Source organism: Cololabis saira, chromosome 5 (genome assembly GCF_033807715.1).
Source record: "Cololabis saira isolate AMF1-May2022 chromosome 5, fColSai1.1, whole genome shotgun sequence".
NCBI lineage: Eukaryota > Metazoa > Chordata > Actinopteri > Beloniformes > Belonidae > Cololabis > Cololabis saira.
This window is the reverse complement of record NC_084591.1, coordinates 19,918,640-19,934,209: the sequence shown is the minus strand read 5'-3', so window position 1 is coordinate 19,934,209 and position 15,570 is coordinate 19,918,640. Positions and strand designations below refer to the sequence as shown.

Sequence of the window (15,570 nt, the reverse complement as noted above, 5' to 3'; positions counted from 1 at the left end):
CAGTCTCTAACCTCATTATCTATGTGGGATTCTGAGTGGGCGGGGCTATGATAATGAGGCTCTGTGCTGATTGGCTGCCTGAATGACACGATACACCGCTACGAAAAAATAGCGGAAGCTCCGGCCGACCGAGTTAGTTGTGGGTTTGGTTTCACGCATCGGACGCCAACCTATGTAAATGGTGCCCCTCGTTACATAACGACGGGAGCAGAATCTGAACGGCTCGTAAAAGTCACATGACACTGGACGGCTCATCCAGGCGGCTGTACAGACACTGCAGAATTTGGTTGCTTTCCGCCTTCTCTGAGTTGGCAGGCTGAGGGGAGACCACTTTATATATGTTAAAGCAAGAAAAAACATGTTTTTCATAATAGGTCCCCTTTAAGTAGCCAAACATGTTAAATTAGATGTTACCGCTCTGCTGCCGTTGCTGGACACCATGTTGAAGTGACTGAAATTCACATGCATATAGTCTGGTTTGAATGGCTTAATGTGAAACAACGAAAATATCTGATTGGTTGCAGATCATTCTGTATTTAAAAAAATAGATTTGTGGACTGAAGCAAGTCAGGGGAGTCTCAAAATCCACACAAAAATGCAGCGATGTCCACAGACCACAAGCCATTTGTAAATCAGGTTATATTTGTGTGCATTAGAAATACATTTGTGAATCCTGTCCTACGCACCTGTGAAACGTCCTGTGCATTTGTAAATCATCCTGTCCATTTGTGAATATTGAGACTATTTTAGCTCCATAAAAAGCCCTCTGGAACGTAATCAATCATAGTCAGCTTTGTTCCCAGCTCCTTTTGCCAAATCTGCCAAAATATCTCCAGCTGTCATCAGACCGTCACAGCCGGACACACCGCTTGATTTATTGATTCGATGGTGAAATCAAAAACGGTTAGTGATTGGCTGAGCCGACTGCAAAAAAATCATATAAGAAATAAATTGAATGCGTGATATAAACTCCTGGCGTGGTAAAAAAACAATCCCAGCAGTTTTTGAACAAGGCTGTAAATATGTTTATTTCTCTTCTGGACATTTTAACATTGAGGTAAATGGAAATAGATTTGCATTTGCAGCCAGCCTCTATCGGTCAGTCGAGGAACTGCAACAAAACTTAATGAGATGGTTGGTGTTTGGTTGCAATAACTGCAGAGCTTTGATCACCTCAAAGGGGGGAAATACCTCCAACACCTGAAACATTTTCTGCATAAAAACTGCTCATGTGCAAAAGTTGATCATTTTGCGATTGTATTTATGTCACAATGTTCATTTGAAAAAGTACCTGTTTTTCAGTTTAAGCCAACTTTGATTTAGTTGAAGTTGACTGCAAAATATTGACTTATACTTTAAATTAAAGTGTTAATGCAACCAAAGTAATTTGTACAATATTTGTACTGTATATAGTTGGATGAGAATCAACAAGAGAACCGATAAGGAACCAAATCGATAAGCGATATCGATAAAGGACCCAAAAAGATTAAATGCTTAACAATTCCCATCACTAATAATCCATTATAAGGATCAATAAATAAATATATAAAAAATATTTAAAAATAGGTCCATAATAATAAGGTGACAACAACCAACATTTTTAAAGTTTAAAAAAAAAAACCTACCACTTATTTGATTATTATATTATTCTTTAAAAACTTCTGCACGGGCAATTAGATATTGATTATTTAATACAATATGCAAAGACAGGCACCATGTTTGTATGATGAAGAAAAAATATATGAAAGGAAATATGAATTTATAAACATCTGTTAAAATTAATACAGGAATTTAAAAACATTTATGGAGTCAAAAAGTAATTATAATTTTAATGATTATTAATACAAACCTCAATAAACCCATGAGGATATTAAAGAAGAAATTCAAGTAATGTTACATTTTATAAATTAATTAATGCTTAATTAATGCATATAAGCTTTGGTAGCCTGGCCGGCCATCCTAATGTTTTTCCTCTTTGTTGAAGGAATTGTTCTGGTTTAACTACATTCAGCTTTAAACCTTCTGGGGGTGCAGTACCTATGCATGAAGACGTAAGACATCCAAAATGACATTCATGGAGTAGGAAAGGTTGTGAATCACTGATGTCAGTGAAACTTGTTGATCCAAGATGTTATTAGCAATTTCGTCCAATTTTAGTTCTTGGACTCTCTTGTGTGAGTAATCACATATACTGTATGTGATAGGTTTGGTACATTCTGTACCAATTCATATTTTGCTGTTGCCATTTTAAGTCTTCCATTTGTACAAATTTAACAAGCCATGCGATATACTATACAGAATGAAGAGACTTTTTTGGTTTTCAGTTTAATTGGTGGTTTTAAATGTAAGTGGCAGTTGCATTAACCATTCGACCCTCTTTTGTACATTGTTTTTGTCATCTTTTTTTTTTCCTCAAGCGTGCGCATTAGTGTGTGTTGATAATTGTGTTTCATTTTATCAGTATTTTACTGTTCCACCAGTTCATACAGTGGATTCTGAACGAAATATCACAATTAGTAATACAATAGTGTAACTGAACACTGGTAGCAAAGATTTACACAATTAAGGAGGAAAACCTATACTCAAAATGCTTCTTGACATAAATTAAAAAAGGATTTCTGCAGTTCAGCAGACAAAGCTATTATTACTATCATTGGGACAGAAAAACATTGCATTTCTGGGCAAAAAACAGCACAACCATTGCATTATAGTAGGCTTTTTTTCATGATATTCCAGATCAGAATAATAATCCCCAAATAGAAATCTGCAAGAGTCAGACAGAAAAAGAGCCCAAGCAAATCTCTTAAACGGATAACAGCTTGATTTAGGCAGGCAGCGGTTAGCTCTGAACAGACCTTCCCTGCTTTCAGTGGTCAGTGATTTGATGAAAGTTCAACTTGTCTATCCTTGCGCATGCCCAGCTTGTCCCGCTGCTCCAGCATGTGTTGTACGTTCGTCTAGCTGCTTATCTGGCTTTCTGCCGTTCAGTTGTATTTTCTACCTGTCCTGAGTTACCATCTGTCCTTCCCCCGCCTGTTTAGTTGTTGCTTTTCTTCCCAGTTTATGCTTTAGCTCATCCTCTGGGATATCCTGATTTAGGTTTTCTCTTTCCATCATCAGTATACACTACTGCACATTTACTACAACCAACATTATGCCATTGAGTGAGGCATAAAAATAGTGGCTTAAATAATTCACTTCACCATTTGTAGAGAGTAATTTTGACTTGATTCAGACAAGGATACTCCAGTTTTATCACATGAAAAAGCAATATCACCTGCATTTTGCGTTTTGGTATCCTGTCCTTTTTTTCAGGGCATTGCTAATCCACCCCACGTCTACTACTACAACAACTCCTCTGCAGGCTTCAGCTTATGTAATGGCGGTTTGATGTTTGTAGTGAGGATTAGTGGTGCAGTCTGAAAAATAAAAACTCCAAATATCTTTCTTGGAAGTTTGCCCTGCACCACTGCTGGTGCAGTATTAACCAGGCACACTAAAAAGGGAGTGTGCTGATGCTACAATGTCTCAGTTCAGGAAGTAAGAAAGACCATTTTTCTTTGTTTTTGTTAAAATGGTTGGCTTTCTTTTCATTTCCATGACTTGCAGTTTTAAACTTATTTAAATTTCCATTAGCAAGGTGACAGTTACCTGTTACTGTCACAGTTCAACATCTCATTCATGTATGATAATGCTGAAACCTGCAAAAGTAATCTGAAATTTAAATTAAGAAAAACCATCCAAATGTGGTCTTATCTATTTTTAATAATATGCTCCTTCCCCATATCTTGTGCACACATATGCATTTGCTGCCAGGGTGGGTGCAACAACACATTCATAATTCATTAAAAGAGCCAATTTCAACTCCTTCCCAGCTTGTCTCCCACTGTGTTCTCTCCTTGTAAGTGTTGAGAATCACTAATCAATAGTTTCAAGTGTGAAGTATCCTACTAAACCACACACAGAAGCATCCTCAATTGTATGATTGATATTCTACTTTTATAGTGAAGTACAGGTGTTTATGAAGATTGTTTTTTGGTGCTATTTAATCAGAATGAAATACTGAGGGACAGATTTTTTTCAACCTAGAAATAGTGAACAGACACACACATTTCTTAAAGAATTTCAAATTCAGCCTTGGGGTCAGCCCGTGATCAAATCACAATGCCTCTGTGATGTTTTCCTTTGCTTTAACACTTTCTGTGCAACTGCCTCGTGCCGTAGCTGTGGCACGGGTTTAGAGGCCTATGAGACTTGAGAGTGCTTCCTGTTCCCCCTCTGAGAAGAATCAGTAAAATCATTTTGGCATGCAAGCTATGAAGCGCACTTTCCTCGCAACTGTAAAGGCCTGGGGTTTGACATCTTGTCACATCCACAAGTCTGTTTTTTCTCAATACGACTGTGACCGATTCATAGCGAGTGTCATGAGAAGGGGAATAACCCCTTTCATGATGGAATCTATTCTTACGCCCTCTCATTTTCTCCTGAAAACTCTAAAAGGCTGTGATATTGAAAGAAAAAAGCGGCCAACTGCTTGCTCCATACTGTATTTTCCAGCACCACGGAGAGCGACGGGGAGACTTTGCAAAGACCTGGCTTGGTGCCCTGCTGAATATTTCATTCAGGCAGGCAATGCTGGTGGAATACTGTACATGCTTCGAAGAAATCATTTATAAACAAAAGCCCATATGCCACTTCACAGAGATTTACTCGTTTACAAACTCAAACAAGTTTCTAAGGTAAACCTGGCAGGAAGTGTTGCTGTAGTATAGTAGCCCTTAATAGATTCTAGTTTATCTTCATGAAGGTGGTAATGTTGAATTACGTACAGTGGCATGTATTGCATACAAAGGGATTGTACATTGTATACTTGAAATGCTACTTAGCAATCAAATACTGTAGTTTAAACAAAGTTTTATTGCAGTCAGTACGTTCCCAGTAGACAATAAACATGTGTACATTTCAATGAAATGATAGTGAGTGCAAATGATCATAGTAGAAAGAGTTCTTATGAATGAATATACTGTAGTAGAGGGGAAGAAGGATTTCTATTACAGCAGACCTGAGATAGCCTCTGGATACAAGTTGTTTAACAATCTGATGTAATCTGACTGTTATCTCATCATTTTGCTTGTACTTTTACCTGTCAGAGTTAAACCACGTTTCATACAATATTTCCAGGATGTAGTCTCTAATAAGCATCCATCATCCATGTCCTGCAAACTCAACACATTTCATACAGATATGCTGCTAGTCATTTCCCCCTGCCTTCCCTCTGTTATCAATCACTCTCACTCGTCTGGCTGTGTATCTGGCCTTTTGAAGATAGCAAGTGCCTCTCCAAAAAGAACACACAAAACCTGAATATTCCTATCTGGGGTAATTAAAGGGGTATTTCTGCTGATATTTAGAATTGATTGGCATTATTGTTCAATTAAGGCATCTTCTCCATTGCCTTTTCCAAACTTAAATCTGGAAAGTAATTTCTTAAAATTAACATTTTGTATAGCATTCTGTGGGAAGCGCTTAAAGCTACTATTAGGGCACAGGTGAAATCTTTTATTTCCCAGATTGGAAGGGCTGAACAGACTGGTGGAAATTGCAGATGAATTACTGAAACTATATACTGTAGAACTTATTCAATTTCTCCTTCTCCTATCCTGTATAAGAAATGGCTTCTACTACATTCAGAACATGACCTGTTACTGACATGCATACTGGAGCGACAATCGAAACAAAGCTTTTTTGAACAAGGAGATAAAGCAGGGAGACTCTTGACAGACCTGCGCAACTAGTCCCTCTAGATTGATTCCTCAAATTAAGCTACCTAATGGTAGCCTCCCTTCTGACCCAGTAGTTATCAACAAGTCTTTTTCTGATTTCCATACCACACTGTATACTTCTGAATGTGCCCCAATTACTGGTCCGACTGACTCATAACCCTTTGGCTCGGTTATTGTACCCTCAAATTGATGTCAACACCACCAGAGAACTAGTTCCCATTTATTCGCCCCTTCCCCATACTTCCCTCTCCAACGTTGGACCGGGCAGGGCTGTCCACTCTCACCCTTGTTGTTCAATATAGTCATTGAGCCACTAGACACCCGCCTTAGAAACCAGGATGAGTTTCAAGGCATTACTCATACTCATTACTTCTCTTATTTATTTCAAATCCCACATCCTCCTTATCCCGCTCAGTTTTGTCAATTCTGGATAAGTTAGGACTCTTATCAGGGTGCAAACTGAATCTTCAGAAAAGCGAGTTATTTTTTTTTAACGACTTGGGCAAAGTCAATTTAACGATTCCCATTTCCTTTCAAAATGGCTCAAGAGGGATTCAGGTAGCTGGGAGTGTTTATTACCAGCTCTTTCAGGGAACCTTTTCTGAAGAACTTTCAGCCACTATTAGACAAGTGTACTGGTCTGGGTGGGGTTGGCGAAAGGGCCTTTCTGTGTGGAGTTTGTATGTTCTCCCCGTGTTCCCTTGGGTAGCTAATGTGAGCTACCCTCACAAAAACATGCAGCAGTCCTGGGCTACACATGCCCCCTCTGGCCAACCCAGATGGGCTGGGGAGGATCTGGCCGGAATAACGTGATCCTTCCACGCGCTACGTCCGGCCGGAGAAACCCCACCTTGTCTGGTGAAAAGATGCGGCCTGCTCACTCCTCAGGTTAAGGAGGAGACCTGAGCTCAGTGCAGGGCCTTCCCGGGGTTGGCAGAGGATGGCAATGCCCAGGACTGTAGCTTAGGTAGGAGCACTAGGTGATAAAATGGGTAAAATATCGGGATAAAAATATATAAAAAAATATTTAAAAATGTATAATTTTGGACCCTTTTTTAATTCTCACTATATTTTACTTTATTTGCATTTTAATTATATCTTTATGAATTTTTGATGTGAAGCTGATGCACTTTTCTGCACAACTTTAATGAAGAAATTTGGAAAAATAAAAGATTAACATTTTGTTAATTTTGTTAATGTTTAATGTTTGTTCTTATCAACTTTTCACTTTAGTTAAGTTCTCTAAAACGTAATAAAACTACCACTGTAATATCTGGATGTTTGAAATGAAATTGTGCTAACTTAGCAATAGTTGAGATGTAATAGTGTCTGAAAGACATAAACACTGGATTTTTTCACCCCACCCTGATGTGTATGTGTTTATAGGAATTTTCACTACAGAAAACTAGGGAAATACTCTTTTTTGAATGTATTTATTCAGTTTTTAGAAACAGTTATGCCACACCTGCCATAGAAAAGCTTTGGCAAACTCTTGATTTTTTATTTTTGTTTCAGTGTGACGGTCATCCTAACTTCTGAAGCTGCGGTATGATTGTACAGATTTTGTCACAAAGGGCACAGGAATAGATTGACGGCACAGCAGCAGATTGATATTCCCATCCCTCTGGGATAAAATGAAGTTTTATTAATTAATTCCTCACCTATTTTAGCACATCTTAAATATTTTATCTGAGCAGGTTATTGTGTTTATACTGTACATATATGTCCTTTATTATGCTAAGAAACAAACTGCAGTTGCTATAATACAAGCACCTAATTATTGTCAGGTCTGCTTCTTTGTCATATAATGCTAATTTGAGCTGCTCCTTGATTGCTTTGATCATTTTTGAAATGGGCTGGCTGGGCCTGTGTTTGCTGATCAGTTGAATTTCAGGACCTCACCTGCAGAAATAGATATATATATATAATACTCACGTATGTGCCATTTATGACTTGCTGACACACGTTTGCCCAGAGGAGTAACTCTGCTCAAAGCCTGCCAGACAGCTCTTCAAAATCTCATTAATGGCATCTTCCCAGATTCATTCAAGTAATGAGTGTAAAACTGTGAATTGTGTCCGTGTTACTTGACGGTTTATATAAGTAGCAACCATGAACCTGACTGTTTCTTTTTAAGCTTCTTTTTGAGCTTGTGCTCAGGTCAGTTGAGGTTTGAATTTTGCTTAGATGTGAGCAGCTCCGCGAGCCTTCTTTTTCTTTCTTTTAAGTATAAGCACATACTCAAAGCTTTCAAAGTTTTTTGGAACATATTGTGGATATGAAATGTGGCTACATGACAGGGTGTGTTTCCTTTTACACCACCAACTTTTCAGTGATTTTGCAGAGGGAAAACTGTTTCCTCTGCTATGGTCTCTCAACACAAAAACTTCCACAAATGCACCCAGGTGATGTTCACTCCTTGCTGCCCTTCTTCTAACACTTGTAACACTGTGTGTGTGTGTGTGTGTGTGTGTGTGTGTGTGTGTGTGTGTGTGTGTGTGTGTGTGTGTGTATTATTTCATCAATCTCTCGTATGGTCATACAGCTGTGTACTGACACAATCACAAAAGCCTTGACAGATGTGCTGGCCATCTGTCTCTGGCACAGTTTCTGTATTTATGTGTGTGTGTGCAGGTATGAGGGATAAGAGGCAGCATATCGTCCTGATGACAGGGGCAGGCTCAGATTTAATAGCGCTATACTCTCACGCCTTCAAGAGGAACATGTATGTTTGCTGTGTTTGTGTGAAAACGTGTCTCAGTATGTGATTAACTCGTGAGGTTGGTTACATTCAGCACATTCACCCATTTTACTGACAAATGAGCCCACAAGGGAAATGTGCGTGTTTGCGATCGAGACGTGATAGCAGTCCTTATATGGTCATGTAGTTGTGTTAGAGTGAGTGCGTTTGCTACAGAATGAATCAGAGTGCCGTTACATCAGAGGGACGGACAGGCGGGATGGATCACTTGCTCTGCAATTGGAACACACACTTCCGCTCGAGTGTAACAGAGTTAGAGAGGAATGATGGAAACACACATACACACACTCAGATGCCCTACTTTTTGGCATCATGGAGATGTGAGGACTGTTATGCAACAGGGAATGCGGGTAGTGCGGAGGAATGGTGTGAATGAAGGGGTGTGACAAGAGGAAGCCGGTCATATACTATTCACCAAACGCTTCATAGTACACAACAATGTGACTCAATGAGTAATGACTCAAGAAACAACCTGACAGTTGATGAATCTGTTTCCTGTGTATCTCAATGTTGATGTTCTTCATGTGCAAAAAAAAGGATACATTATTCTGATGAGCGTAGTACAGTATAGTATAGTTTAAGTGTCAGTTTCTAACCCTACTTGTGTTTCCAAAGTTAGAAAAAGCATTGCTATATCAAACTAATAGGTAGTTTAAATGTTTTATCTTGAATTGTGCAGTTAATGTATTAATAAAAACCAAGATGGAGTATAAATACCCTGAGGAAATTCATAATCATTGAAGAAAATAATCAATATTCACCTTTGTTTGTGCAATACTTATCACTGTGTGGTACTTTATAAATGAACAGAACCTTTATTATTACATTTTCGCCAGGTGAACTTTAATCCCAGTAGTCGCGTCATTTAATGCACGCAGGCACGTGGTGTGAAACTATCAAACAACGAACATGTGGTCAAGTTTAATATTAGTATTAATATGTTGCATAACAATTTTTTTTGGACTGTGTCAAACAATTCACTCCGTAGCCCGGTCAATTTAGCATATTTGAACCTTACTGTGATTTTTCTGTTCTGCATCTGTTATTTGTTGTTAAGTTGTTGTTTCTTTCTTTGGAAAATTAATTAAAACATTTGCTGGAAAAAATATTTTGCATAACTACACAGTCATGTAATTCAGGTAACAGCTCAAAAAACATTTTTAATAACACTAACCCCAATCGATATCGGATCGGATTGAATCGAATCGTGATAATCAATTCTGGAATCGAATTGATTCTTGACATTTGAATCGATCCCCAGCCCGACTCTGAAAACTTAAAGTCCTGGAGTTGGTCTAAGTACGGTTCGCTTCAGAGGGGTCAGAGGTCAGAGTCTATTTGAAGCCTTCACTTATGGTTGAAGCAGTAGGTCAGGTGACCCATTGATTTCTGAAGACCAGTTTTGAACCCTTCATACGGGAACATGTCCGCTGTATGTCAATCAAAGTTAGCTGTGGCTACATGCTCCTTCAAACCGATCCCCGCTGAAATTTTTGCAGACCTGCCCGTGGATGTATACCATGGGATATACCGTATAAAATGTCAACACAACGGCAAAATCCAAAAATTTCTGCTGCGTTTAGCCGATGCTGACTTCGTATAAACTGCTGATTGCTTTGCTAAGTGCGGTAGCATGATGATTACAGATGAGGAAATGATGCTGAGCTGAACTGTCAATCAATCATATTAAAAGATATTTGTATTTCTTTAGTTGTTGTGGCTTTGAAATCTAACAATTGAGTACAACATGTTTTTATAAACCAGGCTTAATTGAGCCACCCTCTAGCGGTCAGTCGAGGAACTGCAAGCAAGAACTGCATGCATTCGCATGAGCCTCAATCTGGAGGTTAAATGGTTGGGCTCAGTGATAAATGCTGAGTCATTGCTCTGAGTTTGTTTCCCTTGATTAGTTACTGCAGCAATTCTGGGTCCTTTCTCAAATAAATATATATAAGTATAAATATATATAAGTTTTGTAGATTTGGGAGTTTAATCCTGTGCAGGGTCATGAGGGTCTGCTGGAGCCTATAGAGTTAGAGTTTGAGCTTTTCAAATATTTATTATGAATGTCGTTAAAAGTGGTATCTATTTGCAATTTGTGTCACCTTTGGAGGTATCCTGAATGAGATTATAATGTATGTTTTTCCTGGAGAAAAATAAAAATGCACTGATGACTCATCCTGCACTCAGGGAGGTTGACTAACTTGCATCAAATTAAACACTTCCACACTTTTTCATATTTTACTTATTCATCAATTTTATTTCTTTTCATTTTGAACGTGATCCCAACTTTTCTGATCTGGGGTTGCAAATTACAGTAATGTCTATGTGCACATAGACATTCTCAGTTTTTTTGGACCCCTTTGACGGTCAAATATTTGAAGTAATTTGCATTTTCCATATTTTGGCTTATACCTGACAGTTACCGCTTGTCTGCATTTAAGGGGTTTAGGGAACGCTGCTAAGCTGTAGCTGGGATTCTACACGGTGGGAAACAGGTCAAGGAAGACTGGCCTGTTCATGACAATAATAACCCGTATCACGTTCCTTGTGGTTGTGATTATGTTTGCCTATTTAGCCACTGCCTCACTCAGCATTAGATCTGCACTTTTACCCAACATTATGTGTTTATTAGTAGTGACACACATGTTCAGGCCATTCAGTTGGATCCTTAAAGAGAGGAAACAACCTTGCTCTCTTCACACGGTTCTGGTCCTTGCGTTGGTCCTTTCATGGCTGAGTAAACCTGACAGTGAGCATATTGAAGGCCTGGAACCAAGCAGCACCAAAGGAAAGTGTTGCTTGCTGCTTCCTTAATGACCTTTATTAAAAACCACCTCTTCTTCTGTGCCCTCACTTATGTTGTGCATGTAGCATGCACCAGTCAGGTCTGATGTATGTTTGTTCTGTTTTCTCTCTCCAGGAACATTTCAGGGCCAGTGGGTCGGCGGGATGCGGCACGGCTATGGAGTCCGTCAGAGTGTCCCATACGGCATGGCGGCCGTCATCCGCTCCCCTCTGCGCACCTCTATAAACTCTCTCCGCTCTGGGTCAGAGCACAGCAATGGTACCGCTCTGCTGGACCGGACAGGGGCGGTAGTTCCCGGTCCTCCTACGGGTCCTGGCACTTTGACCACCAGCGTGTCCATGTGCAGCACGGGCAGCAGCGGAAGCAGCCCGGCGGTGTCTCGTGGGGGGTTCGTGTTGACGGCACACAGCGAGGCCGAGCTCCTGAAGGGGAAGAGGAAGGGCGGACTGTTTCGGAGGTCCATCCTGTCTGGACTCAAGCTGAGGAAGTCGGAGTCCAGGAGCTCTCTGGCCTCGCAGAGGTCTAAACAGAGCTCGTTCAGGAGCGAGGCTGGGATGAGCACCGTGTCCTCTGCTGCGTCTGATATCAACTCCACCATCAGGTAATGGCAGGATGTGTTGCTGGAGGTGTGGGGGTTCCCAGGTCCTGCAGCGAGTCCATAAGCAGTGTGCTTTACATATAAGTGTGCTTAAACTTGTTATGATGGGTGTTATATTGCTTTACATTCCGGCAGCCAGGTCTTGCTTTTAATAATAATAAGATACATAATCTTAAGCTTGAATATGCAATATTTCATTAATTAAGATGGATGTGTCGCATTGCCAATTTATTTCCATAAAAACAGACCCCCCCCCCCCCAATAAAAGAATCAAAATAAAGCAAAAAATCTAAGGATTTTTCAGATTTTGATGCTTAAGCACATTTAAAAGATATCTGCAAATTGTGAATATAAGAGACAATATTTATGTGCACTCCTACAAGCTTTACACGGACTTAGAGGCAGGAGTGGGTTTTCAGAAATGTAATTCTGCAAACAGTTTACACTTCATTGTGCGCATATTTTGTGAATGGGGCCGATACAGTATAAGCCTTTTGACACAACTGCATTTTCAGACATACAAATCAGGAAAAATGACTTTAGAATATCTGTTTCATGTGTGTTTGGTCATTTTATTACAATTGAAATGCAAATTCTGGAGAAGTGTGCAAACAGGTACAGTTTAAGTGACTAAATAGTGAGAAGAAAAAACAGATAAATCAAGATGTTCCACCTGACTTTCCAATATGTTTTTCTTAATCCCTTCTTTCATCATCATTTAATCAAGAAGGTTTAACTTTGGCAGTTAGAAGAGATGGTCTCCTTGTTTTCTTTTTTTTTATGATTAAATTATAATGCAGCAATCCTTGTTATGTTTAGATACTCTCTAAATCCTACAGGAACCTAACAAGTCAGTTTGCTACAATGTCTACTAATAGTCTAATGGAAATATTCAGACCATAAAAATAGACGTTTAGTGGTTGTGCGCCATGTTTTCTAGTTGTTTCAAGAGGGTGTACGTAGTGACCTTGAGACCTGCCCAATAAGAGGCTGGCGTGTCCTGAGATAATGAGATGACGCAGTCTGAGAGGAAACTGCCCTTCCTTTGCAGGACATAGATTCCAGGAAACATCCAACACCTGTTCCACTTAACGATGCTTTAAAATGGATTGGCAGGCGATCGGAAGTGAACTTTGGTCAAATGATCTAATGTTTACCGGTCAGCTGGCTTGGTGCCTGTTCAACCATTTCTGACCTCTCTCATTTGTTGAGTGAACATCAGCACATTTGGCTTCAACTTGTTGAATCAATTGTAAGATTCAAAGTACACTGGACTAAGGTGTTGTACTTTTAAAAGTACTAGAAGACGACAGTCAGCAGCTCTCAATCTGTTTGTTGGTGTAGTGCCTGACATCGCCTCACCTCATCAAGCCTGATTCAGTATCACCAAGGCTGATGAGAGGAGAAACTTTTAGATTCTCCTTTTTTTAAATAATTCCTTTACGTAAGCGTACACAGGAAAGCTTCTTTAAGGCCCAACACCAGAACAAGGTGCAAGGCCTGAATATAAAGAAAACATCTTATATCAACATTCTCATATCAGCTCAAAGGGGATATTTTATATATATATATATTAGCAGCATTTTAGCAGCATTTAAAAATATTATATCCAGTCATGTGCAAAGGTTAGCACGCTTTTGTAATCCTGTGTGTGTGTGTGTGTGTGTGTGTGTGTGTGTGTGTGTGTGTGTGTGTGTGTGTGTGTGTGTGTGTTTGTGTGTAAAAACATAACAAAAATCATCTGATTGTAGTGAATAAGACAAACACAACATTAAGGGACCATTAACAGATAACCTGTTTCATTGCAGCATTGCTTCCTTAACAAGAATTATGCCAGAAGTTAGAAAAAGAAAATGTGAGCAATACTAAGTGTTTTTCTGAGCCTGACGCAGTGTGCCCAGGGTGTAAATTTGCTTGTACATCCACTCCAGGGAAGACTGTTTGCTTTTTACTTGTAAGAACTCTTTTTTTCTTTGAAATTTGTTTGGAAAATGATTTTCATAATCTTTTCAGATCATATGCAGTAGCAGCTGGTTCTCTAAGACCATTGCTGATTGCTGTCCCTTTAGGTGTTGTGTTTACACACAGCTGAATGCTCTACTGCCAAAACATTGTATTTATTGTTGTTCATCTGCGGTTGCATTTGCCCAATACAAAGGCCTTCTGTGACCAGATGTTTTTTTTATGTTTTTGCACAGGATTGATTAGGGTGATGATTGGGTAACTGAAACAATGCAACCAGTATATTTAAACAACCTCATATATATAAAACATATAAAACATACATGCAGATGCATTCTTACTAATTTGATCATGCAATCAAAAATAAGTATAAAAAATAAATCGTCCTGAAACGTAAATACTGCTGATGTTGATGGTGGAAAACTGCGAAAAGTAGATTTTGGACTCCAAACTAGATTTTTAAGGCCAGGGTCAGCGTGTACACCTACACAAATTTGTTTTCCATTGTTGTTGTCCTAAGGGTTTTCACGCTCATTTCATGGTTTTCTTTCTTCCACTTTGGTTACGTACAAAAGGACGTAGGGTCCTGACTCCGGTCCTCTCCGGCCACTGGAAGAGCAGCCCAGTTCTTAGCTGTTTGGAACTGGCTCTAGCACCAGACCAAGCACCACAACTGACTTTGAGTTGCCCCCAAAGCCCTAAGAGTTATCACAGATGTATAAACCCGTGACGAGAGCCTCACAACGCTGCTGGAGAGGAAGCCCAAACCATCACCAATAATCATAACTGCTTCTTCCACTTCCGTGTTTTATTTCATTAGCTGATAACTTTTGATTTCACTTGCTGTTTCTTAGCATTTTGAGCAAATAAGATATTCTGAGGTTGTATTTCTAAACGATTTCAATTTGATTTTAAACATGTTAACCTGCAAGTGGGTTAGTGACATGGAAATCCTTGAGGATTAACACTTCACAGGGGGGCACAGGAGTAATGGGGAATAAATGAGGGACTAACGGCTAATTCACCATTAATAAAATATGAACTCCGGATTATTACTTGAGTGGTGTTACCACTGATGTGTTACCACACCAGTTCACTCATTTTTACCGGTTACCATTGAACCTTACACCAAAACCTACCTAGCTGAAAATATAGCAGTTTTGACACCTTTGAAGTGAGATCGGGCTAAACTAATTAATGAAAGGAACCTTTTAACCTTTTGACCATGATCCTGGTGGACAAACAGCATCAATGTAAAAGTCAAGCCTGCTGTATTCCTTGTTGTACATATGTTTATTTACACAGCAAGTGTTATTTTATCATCTTTATTTGTGCGGGATTGCTTTTTGTTTATACTTTTACACAGCTTTTGTCCCTCATGCTGAATCAGGCTAACCGACTCCAGAGTCCTATGATACAGTGCCACATCAAAATCATGGGATTTTGCTATCTTTCATCAAGACTGTTCTGCTTTTTCATAATTTGGAGCAGGCTGTTTTCGTATTCAGATATTGCGCTGCTCCTCCTCTAAAGTCTGCCCTGGCTTTCAAAAAGCCTGTGCATGCAGATATGCGCTGCTGCACCTCAAAACAATTTTTCTGCTGTCTGTTGTGTGTAAGAACATCTTCTTCTCCAGTCTGGATCGTCCTCCTTGCAC

The 15,570-nt window shown here is 39.4% G+C and overlaps 1 protein-coding gene across 1 annotated transcript in view; it reads left to right on the top strand.

Moving 5' to 3' along the window:
* jph3b (junctophilin 3b) overlaps nucleotides 1-15,570 on the top strand; it is an 81,072-nt gene that overhangs the window by 11,954 nt on the left and 53,548 nt on the right. The window contains exon 2 of the mRNA XM_061721153.1: nucleotides 11,468-11,954. Within this exon, the coding sequence (XP_061577137.1) occupies nucleotides 11,468-11,954 (487 nt within the window). The remainder of the gene's footprint in view (nucleotides 1-11,467; nucleotides 11,955-15,570) is intronic.